Raw genomic sequence first — 18,773 nt, forward strand, 5'->3', positions numbered from 1 at the left:
AGTTGATGGGGTTTCCCCCTGCCAGGATCAACTGAGCACTACACCCCTCCCCTGACATCCCTGACTTCCCCCTGACATACCCGACATCCTCTCCCTGACACCCCCTCACATCCTGGACCTCTCCTGACATGGCCTGACATCTCCGCCCCTACATCTCCCCAACATTCCTGGGCCCCACCACTACCACCACCGTACCTTCGGAAGGGCAAATGAATGGAGGGAAGCTCACTCCTGCACAGGGCCCACATGCTGCACATAATGGGGCTTCCCCCTCCCAATGCATCTAATGCATAACGTGACCATTTATTTTTTCCTCAAAACGGGACAGGTCCTCCGGATCCATTCCCCCCCCCCCCACCCTCACCCCCCTCCGGATCCTCCAGATCCCATTAAATATAGTGCTAAATATAGACATAAACTCTCAAAAATGACACATTTTGATCACTAAATTTAAAATAAAATCATTTTTACTACCTTTGTTATCTGGTGATTTCATGAGTCTCTGGTTGCACTTCCTTCTGATTATGCATCCTCTCTTTCATTTCTTTCTCATTCTTTCTCTCTCCTTGCCCCCCCCCAAGCCACCCTGCTTCCCCAACACAGCCTGCTTCCCCTGGCCCCCCCCCGCAACAAGCCAAGCCACCCTGCTTCCCAAACGCACCCTGCCTTCCCCGCCCCCGACAAGCCAAGCCAAGTCACCCGGCTTTCCCTGACCCCACGCACCCTGCTTCCCTGACCCAGCAACATCAAGGGGCGTGCAGCGACTGAACTGCACAAGCGCCAGGCCTACAAGTCTTCTTTCCACCCCTCCCCCTGATGTCAATTCTGACATCATAGAGGTAGTTCTGGGCCAGCCAATCGCTGCCTGGCTGGCCCAGAACTTCCTCTCCAACATCAGAATTGACGTCAGGAAGAAGGCTTCTGGGCGGCATGCAGCAGCGGTGGCGGACCTGGGTGGTGGTGGTTTGAATCGATGCTGGAGGTAAGCTGGTAGGCAGTGGCGGACCTTGTGGGGGGGATTGAATCGGGCGCTGGAGGGAGGGAAGGAGGGAGTCTAGCTTTGGCGCAGCAGGGAAGAAGGGGAAGCGATCGCCGCTCATGTTGTCCCCGTGTATAGCTTTGAGGCGCTGTCCCTGTAAAAGGGACATTTCAGCCTCCCGAAGCTGTATGTGGGGACAACAGGACAGGGGATCTATAAACGGGACGGTCCCATTCAAAACGGGACGCATGGTCACCTTACTTATGCATCGTGTGGCTTAGGAAAGAGAAGAGAAGGTATGACTGGTCTGTATGTATTTCTGTTGCCCAACAGAAACCAGGTTTATGCTTAATAATCTCTATAAATGCTCTTACAGAACAAAAAGAAAAAGAAAAATGATTTCATTCCCTATAGAGACTCGGTGCTCACTTGGCTTCTGCGAGAAAACCTAGGTAAGAATGGCTTCCTTTCCCCAAATAAGTACCAACCCCGAATCTTTTGACTTGCAAAAATCTACTTGGGTTTGGGGTTTCTTAACTAAGAGGCTGATAAACTGACCTTCAGGATTTCCTACAGGCTTGTAAGTTTTTCAACACAAAAGTTAGCTACTCAAATGAGCTGTGTAGCAAACTTACAAAAAAATTTGTTCCTGGTCCTACCAACAACAACAACTACATCTTACTGAAATATATTTTTGCAAATACCAGCTCATGAATGTAGGGTTACCAGACTTCTGGATTTCCATGGACATGCTCTCCTTTTGAGGACATGTTTGGGGATCTGGATGGCTTTTCAAAACCCGGCACTTTATCCAGGTTTTCAAAAGCTTCCGACATTGGGACATCGTCCACTAACACTCGGATGCAGCGCGATGTCATCGTGTTGCATCCGTGCATGCGTGGATGCTGTCCCGACGCATGAACATGTTAAGAGGGGTGGGACAGGGGGGTGGGGATGGGTATGATGCGGGCAGAACAGGGCGGGCCTGGGGGCATGGCCATGGGTCTGTATTTTCCTTTGGGACAATCTGGTAACCCTACATGAACGGTTTTCATGTGCCAGTTTCAAACACATCCTAATAAGCTGCTTTGCATACTCTAGCATCACAGAGCTCATTATTTATAAACTTGGTGCATTAGCTGAATGCACTCAAAAGTTTTGTAACAGAGACTACATTTTGAGATAAGATTCAACACAGGCAAAACTGTGCAAAAAGCTCTTATTTTGATGTTTTGCACATTTCCAGGAGTTTTGCAAATATGTATTGTTAACAGCATTTGACATCTCACTTTCCCTACTGACTCTCTCTGAATGAGATCATGGCATAACACAACATTTATGGGGTAATTGTATAACTGGGTACCTCTATTTAGGCACCCAGAGGCTGCACAGTAAGAGTCTGATTCTATAAAGGGGCATCATGATTGTAGGCAGCGGTAGGTGGCCTACAGCTGTCTAGCAGCCAATCAGCATGCACTTTTTTAAAAATAAACCTGAAGCAGGCTACCTACACTGTAGGCATTTGTCACATTCGAGGGAGACACGTTGGGACGCTTAAGCTTGCCCAAGGCTGGGAATGGGCATGGTTTCACCTGGAAGTGGCCTTGGGCGAGCTTAAGTACCTCTAGGAGTCTCCCTAGGGCCACAGCAGATGCTTGAAATGTAGGCCAGCAAAATGCTGGCCTACATTTCAAATAAATGCAGGTGCTGAGCTGATTGCAGCATGGAAATCCCCCTATAGTGATCAGCTGAGCAGCTATAGCAGGAGACCCTCCACAAGTCCTGCCAAAATCAGCAGGAAGTATGCCCACTCCATTCTGCCCCCGACCTCCCCCCCCGAAGTAGATAAGAAAGAGGGATGCTCACTCCCTTCTGCCCTTGAACCCCTGCCCCCCTCTGAAGCAGCCAATCAGGAGGGATGCTCACTCTCTCCTGCCCTCGAACTCTCCCCCCGATTGAAGACATGCAAGAGAGATGTCCACTCCCTCCTGCTGTCACCCCTCTAGAAGCCCCGACACTGCCCAGGAAAGACCCCCCTCCCCTGTTGAAGACTGGCAGGAGGAATTCCCACTCCCTCCTGCCGCTACCCCCCAGAACCGCCCCTGGAACCCCTGATACTCTCCCAGAACTGCCGACACCACACAAACCTGAACCCCCCAACACCCCCCTAAATCTGACTCCCCCCGATACCCCTGATTCTACCCAGCTAACCTCCCCTCCCCCATACCTGTAAGAAGAAAGTCCGGCCAGAGGGATACCTCCAGCTGGCAGGCCCACCACTCCAAAATGGTGGGCCTTCCCCTTCCCGGTGCATTCTGGGATGTACTAGGGAGGGGCTTAAGGCATCTGAACCAATCAGGGCTTTAGGCCCTTCCCCAGTGCATTCTGTATAAGATGCCGGTGTGCAATTCTCTGCTGCTTCATAGGCAGCTGATGAGACAGGCGTCCTATACAGAATCTTCCCCTAAAAGTCTATTATATAATGGAACCCAGATGATAACCTGGTAAATTATAGACTGGTGAGCCTGACATTTGTGCCAAGGTGACCTGGTAGAGATTATTAGAATGAATTACATGGATTCATGAGACAAAGCCATTGTGGATTTAACCAATGAAAATTTTGTGTGAGCCAGTTGAAATCATATATTTTGAATTTCAGAATGCATTTGACAAATCACCTCATGATAAACTCCTGAGGAAATTAAAAAGTTATAGGATAGGATATTTGCTATTGTGGATTAAAAACTGGTTAAGGGAGGGTTGTGATGCAGTCTGCTTGGTAGAACGTGTGGTTTAGAGGCTCCTCTTCCCCCAGCTAAAGACCTGCTTATTTTAGGATGTTTACCTTCTACCGGCATGATTTTTTTGGAGTTGTAAAGGCGACTAGAGTACTGCCATTGGTTGTGCAGATTTTGGAGGGGTATACCACCTGGCATGCTGGTGAAATCTACAAAGAGTGCCAAGGATAAGATCAAATCCCTTCAACCCAAAATGGTTGAAGCTGCCTCATTCACTGTGCCCGTGGGTGACTGGATTCAAGAAATTACTAAATTGGAGATGACGGCTCTGGCTGACAGCCTTAATAAACTCCAGTCAGCAGTGGACAAATTAAATGAGAAATTTGATTCATAGAATCGGAGACTAACAGAGGGTGTTTGCGCAGGAAGATCAGAGCACAGCCATGGCCAGTAAGATTACTACTATCCAGAAGGCCCTGCAAGACCTCCAAAATAAGGTAGAGGAGTAAGAAAACCATAGTCGCTACAATAACCTGCGGATTATAGGGCTACCAGAAACTATTGCTGATGTGGATTTATATCGGGTGTTTAGTCGGTGGTTGCCAACCACCTTTGGCTTGCAGCATGTGGATGCACAATATGGATGTGAAAGAGCTCATCGTGTGGGACCTAAGCAATTGGGAGCAAATCACCCAATACCGACTATTGCCTGCTATTGTAGTTGGCGGGAGAAGGAAGAACACCTCGGGGCATATTGGAAGAAGGGCCTGTTGGGTTATGATGGGCCATTTTTCAATGTACTTTGCTCTTATTCACTTCATCAAATCACAAAATATATTACTTCCACAGATGATAAAGAATCGATGTTAATATATCACTATAAACACGTCAATACTCAGGCATGCAGGGATTTTCAGATAGCCACCCGAGTAGTATAACTCATGGTGGTGAGATCCTCATTACTCCCAGCCTACTACTCGGGTGGCTATCTGAAAATCCCTGGATGCCTGAGTATTGACGGGACTATGATGGGGCCATAATACTGCTCTTTAACAATTATTCTGTTTGGGTGGCAGCCCAGCATAAGCTGATGAGTCCCTTTTGCTCTGACTTAAGCAAAAAATGTGCCATAAGAACATAAGCATTGCCTCCGCTGGGTCAGACCCGAGGTCCATCGTGCCCAGCAGTCCACTCACGCGGCGGCCCAACAGGTCCAGGACCCGCACAATACTCTTCTATCTATACCCTTCTATCCCCTTTTCTAGTAGGAAAATGTCCAATCCTTTCTTAAACCCCAATACCGTACTCTGCCCTATTACGTCCTCTGGAAGCGCATTCCAGGTGTCTACCACACGTTGAGTAAAGAAGAACTTCCTAACATTTGTTTTGAATCTGTCCCCTTTCAACTTATCTGAATGCCCTCTTGTTCTTTTATTTTTTGAAAGTTTGAAGAATGTCCCTCTCTACTCTCTCTATGCCCTTCAAGATCTTGTAAGTCTCTATCATATCCCCTCTAAGTCTCCTCTTCTCCAGGGAAAAGAGTCCCAGTTTCTCCAATCTTTCAGACGTGTCGCCCTCCTCTGAACCCTCTCTAGTAACGCCATGTCTTTCTTAAGGTACGGCGACCAATATTGGACGCAGTACTCCAGATGCGGGCGCACCATCGCCCGATACAACGGCAGGATAACTTCTTTCGTTCTGGTAGTAATACCCTTCTTGATTATACCTAGCATTCTATTCGCTCTCTTAGCGGCCGCTGCGCACTGTGCCGTTGGCTTCATTGTCATGTCTACCATTACCCCCAAGTCCCTTTCTTGGGTACTCTCTTTCACTAACATCCCTCCCATTGTATAGTTGTACCTTGGATTTCTGGTTCCCACATTTAATACTTTACATTTCTCAACATTGAACTTCATCTGCCATCTCGTCGCCCATTCTCCTAGTTTGTTCAAATCCCTTTGCAATTCTTCGCAGTCCTCTTTAGTACGAGCTCGACTAAATAGTTTGGTGTCATCTGCAAATTTTATTATCTCACACTTCGTCCCTGATTCTAGATCATTTATGAATATATTAAATAGCAGCGGCCCGAGCACCGAGCACTGCGGGACCCCACTCGTTACCCTCCTCCAGTCTGAGTAGTGGCCCTTCACTCCTACCCTCTGTGTCCTACCCGCCAACCAGTTTCTGATCCATCTATGTACGTCTCCTTCCACCCCATGGTTCTTCAGTTTCCGGAGTAGGCGTTCATGGGGCACCTTGTCAAAGGCTTTTTGGAAATCTAGATATATGATGTCTATGGGGTCTCCTTTGTCCATCCGTTTGTTAATTCCTTCGAAGAAGTGCAATAAGTTCGTTAGGCACGATCTCCCCTTGCAGAAACCATGTTGGCTGGTTATCAGAAGTTCGTTTCTTTCAAAATGTTCATCGATGTTTTCTTTTATCAGTGCTTCCGCCATTTTCCTCGGAACAGAGGTCAGACTCTTTTCCGCCAAGTTGCGGGTGTGGCATGCTGGTAAATCAGCGGTTTTGCAGACAGTAGAGGAAGCCTGAGCATTTCTGGCCACCCTGAATGTACCCCACTAACGGCCTGCTGGATGTGGATTGGATGATCCCTGCAGACTAGCTTACAATCACTGATCTCCACCAGCACTCTTGTTTGTTTGGTTCTGTTGCGGCTTGCTGGCTGGCAGGTCCCTGTTATTACTTGCTGAGTCCTCATGGCCACTTTCATTGACAGCACCGTGGAAGCCCCATGGTGGTGATCCATTTTACGGGAGGAGGGGCAGTATGCTGAGTGTGGAGGCTCCACGGGGAGCTGCATCGTGTTTATGATGGCGGTGCATTCCATGGAGCACCCTTAGAGTACTGCAGCCCCCAGTATCCTGCTTTGCGACCTTGGAGTGGGGCTGGTGGGACTGCTGATAGCTGCCCTAGCCTCCGGGGCTTTTACTGTGTGGATTGGAACTCAGCGCAGTTCGTTATTCTTTTGTACTTTGTATTAAATATTTGGTATTTTGCATCGGGGAAGGTTTGTTGTATGAGCTGGGTTCTATGGGAGAGGTAGGGGAAGATCGCATGCGAGTAGTGCTGTGGGATGTGGTGCTTCTGTGAGTGCATGGGTATGTGTACCGGGGTGGGGGACCCCGGAGGGGGGGGTAAGAGGTGGGCATGGGGGGAGTGAGGGAGGTCTGGCGAGTGAAGGCGAGTGTGGGGGGCTTGATTGAGTGAAGGAGCAGGTGGGGGCTTTTCTTCTTTGATTTCAGTACAGGGGCCTGATGGGAAAGATCATGGATCTACATTTGTGTCTGGTGTTGGGGAGTCTAGCTGGGGTGCTCTGACCCAGAGGGTATATCTAGGTACCAGCTGTGTGCATCTGGGGAGTACTACAGGGTATGGCTGAACTGCAGGTTGTTATTCTTAATGTTGATGTGGTATGGTCCCCAATTACATGATCTCAAATTTTGTCTAGTCTTAAGAAAGCTCGTGCTGACATCAAATTTCTTCAGGAAACTCACCTATTACAGGTTGAACATGGTCAATTACGGAGACAGTGGGTGGGGGAGGTTTATTCATCTTACTTTGGGGGATGCCATAGAACATAAGAACATAAAAATTGCTGCTGCTGGGTCAGACCAGTGTTCATCCTGCCCAGCATTCCGCTCACGTGGCGGCCCTCTGGTCAAAGACCAGTGCTCCAAATGAGAACAGCCTCACCTTCGTATGTTCCAGTTTAGCAGGAACTTGTCCAACTTTGTCATGAAACCCTGGTGTTTTCCCCTATAACAGACTCCGGAAGAGCGTTCCAGTTTTCCACCACTCTCTGGGTGAAGAAGAATTTCCTTATGTTTGTATGGAATCTATCCTTTTTCAACTTTAGAGAGTGCCCTCTCATTCTCCCTACCTTGGAGAGGGTGAACAGTCTGTCTTTATCTACTAAGTCTATTCCCTTCAGTATTTTGAACGTTTTGATCAAGTCCCCTCTCAGTCTCCTCTTTTCAAGGGAGAAGAGGCCCAGTTTCTCCAATCTCTCACTGTACGGCAACTCCTCCAGCCCCATAACCATTTTAGTCGCTCTTCTCTGGACCCTTTCGAGTACCATGTCCTTCTTCGTGTACAGTGACCAGTGCTAGACGCAGTACTCCAGGTGAGGTCACACCATGGCCCAGTACAGCGGCATGATAACCCTCTCCTATCTGTTCCCTAGTGTGCGGGAGGCGCGGATTCATAAGTACACTGTATTAGATCATGCAATGGTGGGGGTGTCCTTGGCTCTCATGACTTCTACGAAAGCTCGTTCTTGGCGTCTTCCTCCGCACCTGTATCATTATCTTGATTTTCACGTGTTCCTGTGAGCCTGGTGGTTGGAGTATAACAGGGACAATGCATTCCTGGTGGTGGATCCTGTGATCTATTGGTACGCTTCTAATACAGTCTTAAGGGGCCATATTATCTCCTATGTGGCTAGGAAGCGGAGGGAGACTGACCGATGGTCGCTCAATCTTACCGCTCAGTTACAGACCCTCAGAAAAACAGTATTTACAGACCATATTGGAGGGTGATAGAATCTGATATCGGGACACTAGGCAAGCTATAGACCAGCTTCTTACACTTAGAATGGAGCAATCCCTTTATTTTCAACAATATCTCCTTTTCTGTTGGGGAGGGAAGGCAGGTAAAGTTCTGGCCAATCTGGTGTGCTCCCCCAAAAAAGACTCAGCTTATCATGAAGATATGGGATGGGAATGGTGCGCGTTATACCTGCACGGCCCATATCCAGGATCAGTTTGTGCAGTATTATCAAAATTTATATGCCAAACGTGAGCTGCAAGAGGAGTATGTTCATTCCTTTTTCAGAACTCTTTCTTTGTGCCGGCTCACAGAGGACCAGTAAGTGCTCCTTAACACACCTCTGACCCCATTTGAATTAGCAGCTAGTATTAAGGTCTTACACTTAATGAAGTCACCGGGCCCAGATGGATATGGTCCGAAGTACTACAAACTAATGCCAGACCTGCTGTCTCAGCCGCTTAGTGACATGTGTAATGCTCCGGGAGAATGTGGCCCATGTGGTGCTTTTTTCCAAGTCGGATAAAAAACAGTAACTAGTGGGGTCTTATAGGCCCATATCACTCCTGAACCAGGATGTCAAGCTCTTGGTAGCCACATTGGCAAGGAGACTGAATCAATTGCTCCCATATATTATCCATCCTGACCAAGTGGGTTTTATGCCAGGGCAATATGTGTAAATGAATCTGCTGAAGGTACTCCATGTTCATGGAGGGAGGGGGGAAGGTATGTCAGCCATAGCCTAGTTAGACAAGAAAAAAGCGTTTGTTAGTATTTCCTGGGAGTATCTTTTTTGGGTTCTTGGGCAATATGGGATGGAGGGTATGTACTTAATGTGGGTAAGAGCTTTGTATAATGGTCCCCGGGCTCGTTTACTGGTGAACGGCTCTTTAACGGAGAGTTTCGGGTTGGAGAGGGGTACTCGACAGGGATGTCCTTTCCCCCCTTATTGTTTTTGTTTGCCATGGAGCCCTTATCTATAAAAATACAACAGGCGCAGGAGGTTCGGGGGATAGTGGTGGGGGGGACAGAGTACAAGATTAGCCTTTTTGCTGATGACATCCTTTTGTACCTTGATCAGGCTCAGGTGCACCTCCCGTGGGCACTGCCCATAGTAAAGGACTTTGGGAAGATATCAGGCTTGCAAGTTAATTGCGGCAAATCTGAATTGATGCTCTTGGCGTTGGACCCACGGAATCTTGGCATGCCTCGTTGCCCAACCCTCTGACCGTGAAGCCTATGAGATATTTGGAAATCTATCTCAGTACCAACCCTAAAGTAATTTATCATACCAACTTAATATAAATTATAACAAAAATATCCATGCTGGGCCGCATCTCATTGGTGAAAATGATCATGTTCTACCCCTTGCAAACTATTCCAATTTGGTTGTGGAGATAGGAGGAATCCCAATTTAAAGCAATTATTAGTCATTTCATTTGGAGAGCAAAAGCACTACATCTCAGCTTGACCAAGTTAACCTTGGATCAATTTCAGGAGGGCCTGAATATCTCGGATATATGCCTTTATAATATTGAACATAAGAACATCAGAATTGCTGCTGCTGGGTCAGACCAGTGGTCCATCGAGCCCAGCAGTCCGCTCACGCGGCAGCCCTTATGATCAAAGACCAGTGCCCAAACTGAGACTAGCCTTACCTACATACGTTCTGGTTCAGCAGGAATTTGTTTAACTTTGTCTTGAATCCCTGGAGGGTGTTTTCCCCTATAAAAAGCCTCAGAAAGAGCGTTCCAGTTTTCTACCACTCTCTGGGTGAAGAAAAACTTCCTTACATATGTACGGAATCTATCCCCTTTTAACTTTAGAGAGTGCCCTCTCGTCCTCTCTACCTTGGAGAGAGTGAACAACCTTTTATCTACTTAGTCTATTTCCTTCATTATCTTGAATGTTTCGATCATGTCCCCTCTCAGTCTCCTCTTTTCAAGGGAGAAGAGGCCCAGTTTCTCTAATCTCTCACTGTACTGCAACTCCTCCAGCCCCTTAACCATTTTAGTCATTCTTCTCTGGACCCTTTCGAATAGTACTGTGTCCTTCTTCATGTATGGCAACCAGTGCTGGACACAATATTCCAGGTGAAGGCGTACCATGGCCCGGTACAGCAGCATGATAACCTTCTTCGATCTGCTCGTGATCCCCTTCTTAATCATTCATAGCATTCTGTTCACACTTTTCGCCGCCACCACGCATTGTGCGAACAGCTTCATTGACTTGTCGACCAATACTCCCAAGTCTCTTTCCTGGGGTATCTCTCCAAGTACTGCACTGGAAATCCTGTATATGTGTTGATGCGCTGAATCTGTGAAGGTTTTTTCTCGCCTGGCTGGATTGAGGAATGGAGTTCGCCTTTTAAATTCTTCAACTGCTCCATGCGCAAGATGGCCGGGTAGTGGCGTATAAGGATACATTTAGATTTGTGGCTCCATTCCGGAGGGCTTGGAAATGGTGGAGATGACGGCAGGGTTTAGGAGCTGTGGCTTCCCCTTTTTTGTTTCTCGAGGGGAATTCTAACTTCCTTCCTAGGTGGGGTAGATCACTGTTTCGGGAATGGGTGGCACAAGAATGTACGATGTTGTCTCACTTGTTACAGCTCTCTCTGGGCACCTTTCCCTCTTTCTTTCAAATCTAGAACAGATGGGGGCTGTCCTCCTGCCATAAGTGTTTATTTTCAGATCCATCATTACTGGCATACTGTGAGTAGAATGCATGCACGGGCGGGGGAATGTGGGAGACTGGATGAGGTGTTTATAAGGACTCTGGCTGCTCTCAATTCCCTATTGTACTGGTATAGGCAGGGCAGGATTAACCAATAGGCCAAGTAGGCACGTGCCTAGGGCCCATAATGGTCAGGGGGGCCCGATGAAGGAGGGCATCAACATTGTTTTTTTCCAAACGGTGATGGGCTACTCCAGCATCGATTGGCAATGCGGGCCCCTCCCCCCCGATTGTCAACACAGGCTCCACCTCGATCGGCAATGCGGCCCCCCACCCCTATCGACGGAAAGTATGACAAGCAAACAACGCGGGTAAGAAAGGCAATGAGAGCTGTAGTTGTGCAAGCGGTGCTGCTTGTCCAAAGCTTCCCTTTGACACAGCTTCCTGTTTCCGCTTGGACGCATGGTGGGGTGGGGCGGGGCAGGGGGCCCAGTGTACTTGTGTGCCTAGGGGCCCTCGACGAATTAATCATGCCCTGGATATAGGCAACTCAAAATGCATGCCGCCTCTTCTCCCCTAAATTATGTGAGCAATGGCAAACTGAGTTACATCGGACTATCCCCGAAGCTCAATTTTTGTAGCTGTTTTCTCATTTTTATGAGTTTGTGAAGTCTGACGATTTGCAGGAGACTCAATTTAAACTTTTGCATAGATATTACAGTACCAGACACAGGGGAGCGCAAATGGGTCTCTGGGCACAGGATGTATGTATCAAATGCAAAGATGCCTGGGGCAACTATATACATTCCTTTTTGGAGTGTCCTATCCTGCATATTTGGAAGGGAGTGCTACCGATTTTAGACACTACCCTCAGACGGGAGGTAGACTGGGAGTGTGGTGTCTTGCTACTGGGATTTCAGGGATCCTTAATTGCCCAGGGCTATTCTGTGCCACAAAGGATGTTCCTGTACAATTCTATCCTCCTGGTTAAAAAGTTGCTATTGACCCATTGGTTTTCTGAGGACTCCCCGCCCCTATGTCAATGGGTGTCGTGTATGAGGGAACTAGCCAGTTTTGAGATCCAAAGTCCTATCGAGCATCACGCCACCCTAAGAGATCTCATTTGGTCTCATTTTCTAGAGTGCCAACCTCTGGAGTGAAGGGGAGGAATTGGAGGTCCCCTTGCTGTTTTAATTCTTGCTGCTACAGTCTCTTGTATGTGTTGTGGGTGGGTGGGGGGGAGTTGAGTGTGGTGGTGGGTGAGATAGTTGGTAGGGGGTGGCTTGGGTGGATGTCTGTGTGTAGTATCTGTTGGCTATGCCCTTGAACAGTATGGGATTTGTTTTGTGCCAGGCTGGCATGTTTGATTGCACTTATATGCTAAATATATGGGTGTGTGGAGAGGGTGTACTACACATGAGATGTCTTTATTTCTGTTTATCTTGTCTATCTGTGCTGCTTTGTTTACCCTCCCATTTAGGGAAGTGCTTTGTATTGACTCTTTGTGTGTAGGCGCTCTCTTTGGCACTTTCAATAAAAATTACTTTTAAAAAAACTGGTTAAAAGATAGAAAACAGCTTTTACTTATTATGACAGGAGTTGCCATTCAACAGATTACATTTAATTGGAAAAATTGGAACAGATTAAATTACAGTTTTTGGTGGAATTATTTATGTAATGTAATATAAAATGGAAAGAATATTAGCCACACAAAAAGGATATTTTGGTAAATTTCATGATGTTTGGGGGACCATTAACAGATTATTTAAAGGAAATGGGTAAATAGTGGGGTTCTCCTGGGATTTGGGCTGGGACTGCTACTTTTACCAAATTTATAATTGACCTGGAAACAGGAGTAACAAGTGAGGTGATCAAATTTGATGATTACACAAAATTATTCAAAGTTGTTCATCACAAGATGTGTGCGGAAAAATGATTGGCAGATAACATTTAATGTGAGCAAGTGGAAAGTGATGCACTTAGAGAGCAGCAACCCAAACCATAGTTACATGATGCAAGGTTCCACATTAGAAATTACCATTCTCAGTGTGTAATTAAGTTCTGGAATTTGTTGCTAGAGAATATGGTAAAAGTGGTTAATGTTGCAGGGTTGGACAAGTTCCTAAAAGAAAAGTTCACATACCATTATTAAGGCAGAGTTTGGAAAATCCACTGTCTATATCTGGGATATGCTGCAGCATGAAATCTATTTTACTCATTTTGGATCACCAGGTACATGTGGCCTGGATTGGCCCCACTGTTAGAAACAAGATATTGGGATTGATGGTTATCCCAGTACAGTGATGCATAATCTGGAATTGGTACATGTAACTTTTAGATGCCTGCACTTACACAAGCCTCAGAGCTGATGTAAGTGCATGTGCCTAAATTTGGTAGTGACACGTGACTTACAGTATTCTAGAAGTTACATACATAAGTGGGAGCCCCGCATTTGTCCTGTCCATGCTCAACCCATGTGTATGTTTCCCACACAAATGCACATCATGTTTTACAAAATAGCGTCTAGGCGGCATTCTGAGATATAAATGCATAAGTGCATACCTATGTGCATTTAGTAACCTAAACATTTACACATACAATGGGCACATAAATGTTAGCACCCAGTTTATAGAATTGACCTTTCATTGGCCAATTGTTTCATTTGATTACAGTGACACTAATGTCTAAAACCAACAGGGTACTCTTGGGCTAGATTAAATATGTTAGGCCTGGATCTTGGTGCAAGTGACTGCAAGAATAATATTTGATTGCAAACGAGAGGGAGGCTGATTGATTGTACATATAAAAAAAATCATTTCATGAAAAAGAGGGAATAAGATGTCAAAGAGACAATTATATATTATCTGAACTTTTGTCGAACAGGTGGCAACTCCCGGACAGCAATGGTAGCTGCACTCAGTCCAGCTGATATCAACTATGATGAAACCCTCAGCACCTTAAGGTGAGACAGCCTGCAGACTTCTTGCTATTAGTTAATAGGGACCTTTGCATTTCTGTTTCCATGTTCTGCTAGAATTCTGCATGCTAGCCATTTATTATATCCCCTACTTTAAAACTTTCTTCACTCTTTCCTTCACATCCAGCCTTCATCAGAGATCCATTAAGTTCAGCCATTTATCATTGATTTCCTGTTTCTCTCTCATCATTTTCTGTATATGGGCCAGTGATTTTCCATCAAGCACAATTTGTTCCCCTTAGAGGCACTTTTCCTGTAGCTGCTGAGTGTTGCTTTAAGAACAGTAGCTTTTTACATCCTACCTTAACAGCACTACCAGTCATAGTAGATATTTAGATTTGAATTTAGCTCACACCTTTTTACAGTTGTAGCTCGAGGTAAGTTACATTCAGATATTTTCCTGTCCTTGGAGGGCTTATAGTTAAAATTTGTACCTGAAGTAATGGATGGTTAAGTGACTTGCCCTCAATTGCCTCAGGGAGGTTATAAAAATAGAAATCACCTCATAAATATTTTACCCCAGTGAACAGCTGTTATTATGCATTGTTTTCAGACACTAGATGAAAAGTTGAATTCCAGTATTTCTGACACTGTTAGAACTACCTGTACAAGAAAAACAGTTGATTTTTTAAGTTAGAAGGTCCCAGGTCATTGTCCATTTTTTGTCCCCTTAAATTTGATTCTTCCCTAGTTAGCTTGAGATATATACTGAGCAAGGAACTGAATCAAGGACTGTTTGCCCTGGATCGGTAGCATAGAATATTGCTACTCCTTAGGTTTTGGCCAGGTACCAGTAACCTGGATTGGCCACCTTGAGAATGGGCTACTGGGCTTGATGGACCATTGATCTGATCCAGTAAAGCTATTCTTATGTCCTTGAAGACTTCTGTTTGGCAATGCAAATATAACACTAACCATTAAGCCATGAACTTGCTCCCACTGGACTGCTGGGCATGTCCCATTTAGTCATATTTTATTTATAAAGTAGTCTTTTGAATGTGAATAGTTTAGCATCTTTGGGTTTATGTACTAAAGTGCAAAACTGTATTAAACAGAGCAAAAATGCCAGTAAAATGCAAAACTACTAACAATTTTGCAGTGTTAAAGACAAAAATCCCTATTCAGAAAAATGTTTCCTATAGAAAGCCTTTTTTGTAGTAAACATTTGCATGGTCTACTTCATATAAAAGTTTTTGTAAATGCCACATTAATGCGAACTGATGTAAAGCAACTCATTAATGTACTTATATTCAACTAGTCTTTAAGCCCGTTACATTAACGGGTGCTAGAATATGTATGTGTGTGTGTATTTCTTTCTTTCTCTCTCTCTCTCCTTAGCCTGTTTCTGTATTTCTTTCTTTCTGTCTTTCTTTTTCCGCGGCGGTCCACCACCACCCCTTGCCTGCTCCCCCTGTCCATTCTCCCTTCCTTTTTCTTCCCCTTTGTCCACCACCACCCCTTCACTGGTCCCCTTATCCAGCAGCAGCCCTTCTCCCTTTGTTTTAACTCCCCCCCTGTCCAGCAGCACCTCTTTCTTGCTCCCCCTGTCCAGCAGTAGGCCTCCCTTCCTATTTTTGCCCCCCCCCGTCCATTAGCACCTCTTCCCCTGTCCAGCAGTACCTCTTTTCTGTTCCCCCTGTCCAGCAGTAGGCCTCCCTTCCTTTCCCCCCCCCCCATCCATCAGCACCTCTTCCCATGTCCAGCAGCCTTACCTCCACCGACATCTGCCTAAAGCCGCCGCGGCCTGAAGACACCGACAGCCTCTGCAGCCTGCTCCCACTCCTTCCTCGCCATCTGTCCGTCCTCCCCCCCCCCCCCCTGGGAAGCTTCGTTTCTGGCTTCGGCAGCCAGAGACAGGAGTCTGTCCTCACCTGGTGCGGTTCGAGAGAGGAGCCACGGCGGGTGGGTGAGGAGGGTGATAAGATCCTGGCAGGTGCACCTGTGCCCCCCTCCCCCTCCGAATCAGCGGCAGACTGCAAACCGCCAAATGCACCACAGTCGCACGCTTCCAGCCCCTGCATGCGCCCTGAGGTTTAGAATGTTGCCACAGAAACACACCTCAGGGCGCCAGCGCTCACAAATTTTCAAGAGTGCATGCGCCTCTAGCATTTTATTATTATTGATAACAGATGCACAAAAAAGATTTTGTGGGTCTGTTTTTATAAAAATTAACTCTTTTCCTCACACAGTGGCAGCTGGTTATTAAAGGGGTTACTTATGGTACATCACTCTGAAAAGAGTGTTTCCATTCCTGGTGGGTCATTGGTTAATATCAAATTAAAATAATATTGCTTTGTGAGGAATTAATTTACTAACAAAAAATATATTACGGGATAAAAGACCCCAGAGACTTCACAGAAAGGCTTGCAACTGTTTTCTATAACCTTTCACAATCGTAGGTCAGTTTTCTATCAGAGGTCAAAAACTCCCAGTATTTGTTCAAAGTGATCAATATACAATCTCAAAATCTAAACAATGTGCACCCAAAACAAAAGCAAAATAGCAGCACTTAACTCAAGCCGAAAGGAGGACCTCCATTTCCCTCCCATACTAGAGCTTTGTCAAGGGCTCGCTGCATATTCTTCAATTCGTGTGAACCTTCAAAGACCAAAAAAAAGTACTTCAACTTAAACCGAGAAAATTACTTTCAATACAACTCACGTTCTAATTACTTATGACTGAATCTTCAAGACATTAAAAAAAAAATGGCGCTGCATATGTCAGACACCATATCTTTAAATACATGAAACAGAAGTCCCCCATTGGGCTTGAGTTAAGTGCTGCTATTGACCTCTGATACCTCTGGGTAAGCATCAATCATCTTTTTACAGCACTGAGAATATCTTTCAATGTTAGTAGATGATGAAGTGACATTATATGGCACATCCAGTGGCGTACCTAGGGTATGTGGCATCCGGGGCCCATCATTTTTTGACACCCCCCTCCCCCATGGAAAAAAATATTTTTTGTAATGACCATGAAATGTAATAAATGGTCAGAATAGAACAGGCAGTGAAAATTTTCTTATATTCCAAACATAACATAACATAAATTATGTCTGAATTGTCATGACATCAGAAGTACATATGGAGTAGTTGCAGGTGATGTTTGGGACAGTTCTGATTGTGTTAGTTCGGTTTTATGTGTTTTTTGAATAGAAAGGTTTTTTTTTTTTTTTTAAGGTTTTGCAGTCTATGGTCGATGTCAATTGGTTGTAGAGTTGGGGGTCGAGTGTTGCAGCTCGAATGGCTAGGAGGTTGTCGAACAGTTTTTTTCTTTCAACGTTTTTGGTTGGAGGGTGTGTGAATGGTGCGTGAGTTCTCCTATGTCTGTTTGAGGTGGATTGAATTATTTAGCTGAAGAAATTAGTTACCCCCTCATCCCACACACATTAATTCTCTTCCATTATAAAAAAACATTGATAAGTTCCCAGAAAAAAAATACATTAAAATTAAAAGTGAAAACAAAGGCCCCTACAGATGAGAACATAACATAAGAATAGCCTAACTGGGTCAGACCAATGGTCCATCATGCCCAGTAGCCCATTCTCATGGTAGCCAATCCAGGACACTAATACCTGGTCAAAACCCAAAGAGTAGCAACATTCCATGCTACCGATCCAGGGCAAGCAGACACTTCCCCTATGTCTTAATAATAGATTATGGACTTTTCCTCCAGAAATTTGTCCAAATCTTTCTTAAAACCAGCTACACTATCTGCTTTTACCATAACTTCTGGCCACTTCATTTTTAAGTTTAGATCTTTCCTTTCAAACAGAGACCTTGCTAGATGTCAAATACAGCACAAGGTAACTTCACATGGACTTAGCTGTGCAGGAAATGTGAATCTCCTCATACACCCACCATATAGTGCAAAAATGTGCAAAGGTCTGTTTATTTCTTTCGATCACTACATAGCCTAATGCCACACAAGCAGTGCTGTACAAACATATTCTGTAGGTCAATGCTAAGGATAACAAAGTTTCCTTCCTTGGACCAGAAGGAGATACTGATAAACCACTGGAAGAGATTCCAAAACAACACCCAAAGACCCACTCAGTGTGTGAACCAGTTGAGTGGAGTGGACTAACTGGGGGGTGGAAATGGGCCCGGAGTTTGCTCAGCAGAATTTCCCAGACCACCTCTTCCTCTCAACACATTGACACGCTGCCACCACCACCACTAGGAACACCTCACTGGGTAGGCCAGCTATGCTATAAACTTTATAAAACACATTATTATATTTTCTTATAAAGCACATATTTTAACTGAACTCTCTGACATCCTCAGCCTTTCCATTCACAAAAATAGAAGGAAGAAAAGTTCCCATTTCCTGCTGTCTCATGTCCCCGGCCTATACAATATTTTTTTTCTGCAGACCCTTCAAAAGTCTGACCAAATCCTCGTTTCACTTGCATTATAAAGTACTGAGGATGCCATCTCTCCCCAATCCCAGGTCCTAAAGTCTAAGACAGTAGCGCAAACTAATGCTGCCAGATTCAGGAAAAAAAAATTTTGATTCGATTCAGTCTATTAAATTGGTTTTTCCAATTCGATTTTCCTGCCCAGTTGGGTGATTTTTTTCAAAACTCCTGGTGGGTTTTATAGCTTTTTCACGCACTTTGGCTTCTCCTAACCACACTGGCGCTATGGTGTAAATAAAATAAAGAAACAAAAAGGACTTTTCCTCTCTCTGTTAAATCCTAGCTCACGTTTGCAGTCCAACACCAGCTCTGGCAGGATACACATTTCAAATCTGACATATTATAATCACAAAACAGAAAATAAAATGAATTTTTCTACCTTTTGTTGTCTGGTTATATTTCAAATCTTGTTGGTCC

At 45.3% G+C, this 18,773-nt stretch overlaps 1 protein-coding gene across 3 annotated transcripts in view; it reads left to right on the forward strand.

The window, feature by feature from the left end:
• The window catches only part of KIF1A (kinesin family member 1A), a 627,076-nt gene that overhangs the window by 184,193 nt on the left and 424,110 nt on the right, over positions 1-18,773 (forward strand). For all 3 annotated transcript variants that reach the window (XM_033958697.1, XM_033958695.1, XM_033958696.1), the window contains exons 11-12: positions 1,356-1,431; positions 13,840-13,918. In XM_033958697.1, the coding sequence (XP_033814588.1) occupies positions 1,356-1,431; positions 13,840-13,918 (155 nt within the window). The remainder of the gene's footprint in view (positions 1-1,355; positions 1,432-13,839; positions 13,919-18,773) is intronic.

This window comes from Geotrypetes seraphini, chromosome 9, assembly GCF_902459505.1.
Source record: "Geotrypetes seraphini chromosome 9, aGeoSer1.1, whole genome shotgun sequence".
Lineage (NCBI taxonomy): Eukaryota > Metazoa > Chordata > Amphibia > Gymnophiona > Dermophiidae > Geotrypetes > Geotrypetes seraphini.